Below are 5,426 nucleotides of genomic sequence, written 5' to 3'. Positions count from 1 at the left end.
CTTGGAGTAGAAAATGAATCAGGGCAAAGGCTAACAGAGTTTTGCCAAGAGAACACACTGGTCAAAGCAAACACCCTCTTCCAATAACATAAGAGATGAGTTTACACTTAGACATCACCAGACGGTCAATACCAAAATCAGATTGATTATATTCTTTGCAGCTGAAGATGGAGAAGCTTATATAGTCAGCAAAAACAAGACCAGGATCTGACTGTAGCTCAGATAATGAACTCCTTATTGACACATTCAGACTTAAATTGAAGAAAGTAGGGAAAACCACTAGACCATTCAGGTATGACCTAAATCAAATCTTTTACAACTATACAGTGGAAGTGGAAAATAGATCCAAGGGATTAGATCTGATAGAGTGCCTAAAGAACTATGGATGGAGGTTTGAAATATTGTACAGGAGGTGGTGATCAAAATGATCCCCAAGAAAAAGAAATCCAAGAAGGTAAAATGATTGTCTGAGGAGGCCTTACAAATAGTGAGAAAAGAAGAGAAGTGAAAGGCAAAGGAGAAAAGGAAAGATATACCCATCTGAATACAGAGTCCCAAAGAATAGCAAGAAGAGATAAGAAAGCCTTCCTAAGGGAACAATGCAAAGATATAAAGGAAAACAACAGAATGGGAAAGACTAGAGATCTCTTCAAGAATTAGAGATACCAAGGGAATATTTCATGCAAAGATGGGCACAATAAAGGACAGAAACTGTATGGACCTCACAGAAGCAGAAGATACTAAGAAACAGTGGCAAGAATACACAAAAGAGCTATACAAAAAAGATCTTCACAACCCAGATAACCACGATGGTGTGATCACTCACCTAGAGCCAGACATCTTGGAGTGCCAAGTCAACTAGGCCTTAGGAAGCATCACTACCAACAAAGCTAGCAGAGGTGACGGAATTCCAGCTGACCTATTTCAAGTCCTAAAAGATGATGCTGTGGAAGTGCTGCACTCCATATGCCAGCAAATTTGGAAAACTCAGCAGTGGCCACAGGACTGGAAAAGGTCAGTTTTCATTCCAATCCCAAAGAAAGGCAGTGCCAAAGAATATTAACACTACTGCACAATTGCACTCATTTCATATACTAGCAAAGTATTCTCAAAATTCTCCAAGCTTGGCTTCAACAGTATGTGAGCCCAGAGCTTCCAGATGTTCAAGTTTGATTTATAAAAGGCAGAGGAACCAGAGATCAAATTGCCAACATCCGTTGGATCATCGAAAAAGCAAGAGAAGTTCTGCTTCATTGACTATGCTAAAGTCTTTCTGCAGATCACAACAAACTGTGGAAAATTCTGAGAGATGGGAATACCAGACTGCCTCACCTGCTTCCTGAGAAGCCTGTATGCAGTCAAGAAACAACAGTTAGAACCAGACATGGAACAATAGACTGTTTCAAAATTGGGAAAAGAGTACGTCAAGGCTGTATATTGTCACCCTGCTTATTTAACTCCTACACAGAGTACATCATGGGAAATGCCAGGCTGGATGAAGTACCAGCTGGAATCAGGATTGCTGGGAGAAATATCAATAACCTCAGATATGCAGGTGATATCACCCTTACAGCAGAAAGCAAAGAGGAACTAAAGAGCCTCTTGATGAAAGTGAAAGAGGAATGTGAAAAAGATGGGTTTAAAACAAAACATTCAAAAAACAAAGATCATGGCATCCAGTCCCATCATTTCATGGCAAATAGATGGGGAAACAATGGGAACAGTGAAAGACTTTATTTTGGGAGGCTCCCAAATCACTGCAGATGGTGACTGCAGCCATGAAATTAAAAGACACTTGTTCCTTGGAAGAAAAGCTATGACAAACCTAGACAGCATATAAAAAGCAGGGACAATCTTTGCCAACGAAGGTCCATAGTCAAAGCTATGGTTTTTCCAGCAGTCATGTATGGATGTTAGAGGTGGACCATGAAGAAAACTGAGCAGCAAGGAACTGATGGGTTTTTTTTCTTTTTTTTTCGGTTTTCACACATTTATTGGGGCCATGGGGCCATTGGGGCCGGGGCCGCTCCCTGTCAACGGAGGCGCTCACAGTCTCTTCAGCCACTCCAGGCTCGGGCCCTGGGGGTCCTGGGGGTGGCTGGGCACGTCGGGCATGTTCCCGTCGTCTCGGAGGGGCACTGGGTAGTTGTAGGGTGTGGCCTGGTTGATCATGAGCGAGTACTTGGTGTAGGGGCTTGAGTGTGGGCAGGATTACAGCGAGGCCCGCAATGGCAAAGGATACCACGAGCACCGGTTCCTTGGCCCAGACATTCTTGAGGAAGGCTGCGACTCTCTGAGCCATCTTGGTCTTGGCGGCGGCGGCCGAACTGATGCTTTTGAACTGTGGTGTTGGAGAAGACTCTTGAGAGTCTCTTGGACTGCAAGGAGATCAAACCAGTCAATCCTAAAGGAAATCAATCCTGAATATTCATTGGAAGGACTGATGCTGAAGCTGAAGCCCCATTACTTTGGCCACCTGATGCAAAGAACTGACTTGTTGGAAAAGACCCTGATGCTGGGAAAGATTGAAGGTGGGAGGTGAAAAGGACAACAGAGCATGAGATGACTGGATGGCATCACCAACTCAAATAACATGAGTTTGAGCAAGCTCTGGGAGATGGTGAAGGACAGGGAAGCCTGGCGTGCTGCAGTCCATGAGGTTGCAAAGAGTAGGACACAACTGAGCCACTGAACAACAACAACACTTCTATAGCAGCAAGTTTTTACACAACTGATATACTTATTAACGTATATTTTTCTAATTGTATCATTTCTCTGTATATTAACTAACATATATTCTTTTAAAAATTATACAATGTCCGTGTGTGTGTATATATGTGTGTATATATATGTGTGTGTGTATGTGTTTTCCCCACTAAATCTTATGTTGGTACTACTACATTCCAATTAAATACAACACCACAGCATTCTTCTTCAAATTCCCCTATTCCATGTGTGTTTCTACTTTTTCCATAGTATGAACCCAGATTCCCAATAGCAATATATGTACTCATTTGCTCTATGGCGCAATAACTACAAACTGTTTCAGAATTACAAAACCAAGATTACTACCAACAATAAATCTAAATAAAGATTTATTTGCAGTTAAATTTGTGTTTAGACTCTTCTCCAGTAAGTACTTAATCAGAAGCAGAAGCACTAGGAAATGTAAATAATTTATTTACGTTAGGGATTTGATATTATGCAACTGAGGATCTGGGTAGACAGTCTATGTGAGACCAGTGTTTCTGGGTCTACTGCTGGAAACCATGAGGACGGACTGCAGTATAAGTCAAACTCTCACCACCCAGGGGTCTCATGACAACTCCCATGATGGACATCCTGTAGGAGAAGACGGTGCTCTCCACCACAGTTAAAAGTGCACTCCATAGAAATGGTAGCAGTTATTAGCATTTCTGGCTTATGAAAGAGAACCACCAAAGAGCTCTAAAAGTTACCCTCACAAATCCATTTCTTACCTCTTTGGTGAAGAGACTTTGGATCCTCTCATGGGATAGATGTACCCTCTTACGTAAGTCCATGAATCAAAGTAAATTGGATGTGGTCAAGCAGAACATCACCATATGAGGAATCAGTGAACTAAAGCGGATGGGAAAGGGCCAGCTTAACTCAGATGACCATTATATCTGCTACTGTGGGCAGGAATCCCATAAAAGAAATGGAGTAGCCCTCATGGTCAACAAAAGAGTCTGAAATGCAGTACTCGGGTGCAGTCTCACAAATGACAGAATGATCTTGGTTATTTCCAAGGCCAACCATTCAATATCACGGTAATCCAAACATATGCCCCAATCACAGATGCTGAAGAAGCTGAAGTTGACCAGTTCTATGAAGACCTGCAAGACCTTCTAGAACTAACATAAAAAAAGAGGTCCTTTCCATCATGGGGGATTGGAATGCAAAAGTAGGGACTCAAGAGATACCTGGAATAACATGCAAGTTTGGCGATGGTGTACAAAATGATGCAGGGTAAAGACTAACAAAGTTTTGCCAAGAGAACACACTGATCATATGAAACACCTTTTTCCAACAACCCAAGAGATGACTCTACACATGGACATCACCAGATGGTCAATACTGAAATCAGACTGATTATGTTCTTTGCAGTCGAAGATGGAGAAGCTCTATGCAGTCAGCAAAAACAAAACCTAGAGCTAACTGACTCTGGCTCTCAGATGATCAGCTCCTTTTTGCAAAATCCAGGCTCAAATTGAAGAAAGTAGGGAAAACCACTAGGCCATTCAGATATGACCTAAATCAAATCTCTAATGATTATATGGTGGAGGTGACAGATAGATTCAAAGGATTAGATCTGGTAGATAAGAGTGCCTGAAGAACTGTGGATGGAAGTTTGTAACGCTGTGCAGGAGGCAGTGACCAAAACCATCCCAAAGAAAAATAAACGTAAGAAGGAATAGTGGTTATCTGAGGAGATTTTACAATTAACTGAGGAAAGAAGAGAAGTGAAAGGAAAGAGAGAAAAAGAAAGATATATCTAACTGAATATAGAGTTCCAGGGAAGAGCAAGGAGAAATATGCTGCTGCTGCTGCTAAGTCACTTCAGTCGTGTCCGACTCTGTGCGACCCCATAGACGGCAGCCCACCAGGCTCCCCCATCCCTGCGATTCTCCAGGCAAGAACACTGGAGTGGGTTGCCATTTCCTTCTCCAATGCATGAAAGTGAAAAGTGAAAGTGAAGTCACTCAGTCATGTCTGACCCTCAGTGACCCCATGGACTGCAGCCCACCAGGCTCTTCCATCCATGGGATTTTCCAGGCAAGAGTAACAATGCAAAGAAATAGAGGAAAACAATAGAATCAGAAACACTAGAGATCTCTTCAAGAAAACTGGAGACATCAAGTGAACATTTTATGCAAGAATGGGCACTATAAATGGCAGAAGCTATAAGGACCTAACAGAAGCAGAACAGATCAAGAAGCTATAAGGACGTAACAGAAGCAGAACAGATCAAGAAGCGGTGACAAGAATACAGAGAAGAACTGTACAAAAAAATGTCTTAATGACTTAGATAACCATGATGGTGTGGTCACTCACCTAGAGCCAGACATCCTGGAGTGTGAAGTCAAGAGGGCTTTAGAAAGCATTACTATGAACAAACCTAGTGAAGATAACAGAAGTCCAGCTGAGCTATTTCAAATCCTAAAAGATGCTGCTGCTAAAGTCCTGCACTCAATATGTCACGAAATTTGGACAACTCAGCAGTAGCCACAGGATTGAAAAAGTTCAGTTTTCATTCCAATCCCAAAGAAAAGCAATGCCCAAAACTATTCAAATTACCACACAATTGCGCTCATTTCACATGCTAGCAAGGTTATTCTCAAAATCCTTCAAGCTAGACTTCAGTAATACGTGAACTGAGAACTTTTAGATGTACAACCTGAATT

General features: G+C 41.9%; 1 protein-coding gene across 1 annotated transcript; it reads right to left on the bottom strand.

Annotated features, from left to right (window-relative positions):
• Positions 1-2,016: 2,016 nt before the first annotated feature.
• On the bottom strand, positions 2,017-2,302 carry LOC128046973 (NADH dehydrogenase [ubiquinone] 1 alpha subcomplex subunit 3-like). The gene is given in 2 exon segments (XM_052639163.1): positions 2,017-2,196; positions 2,198-2,302. Coding segments are annotated over 2 exon segments (255 nt in total). The 3' UTR covers positions 2,017-2,046.
• Positions 2,303-5,426: the final 3,124 nt, after the last annotated feature.

This window comes from Budorcas taxicolor, chromosome 4 (genome assembly GCF_023091745.1).
Source record: "Budorcas taxicolor isolate Tak-1 chromosome 4, Takin1.1, whole genome shotgun sequence".
Taxonomy (NCBI): domain Eukaryota; kingdom Metazoa; phylum Chordata; class Mammalia; order Artiodactyla; family Bovidae; genus Budorcas; species Budorcas taxicolor.
The sequence above is the reverse complement of the archived record's forward strand: the minus strand, read 5'-3'. Positions and strand labels throughout refer to the sequence as shown.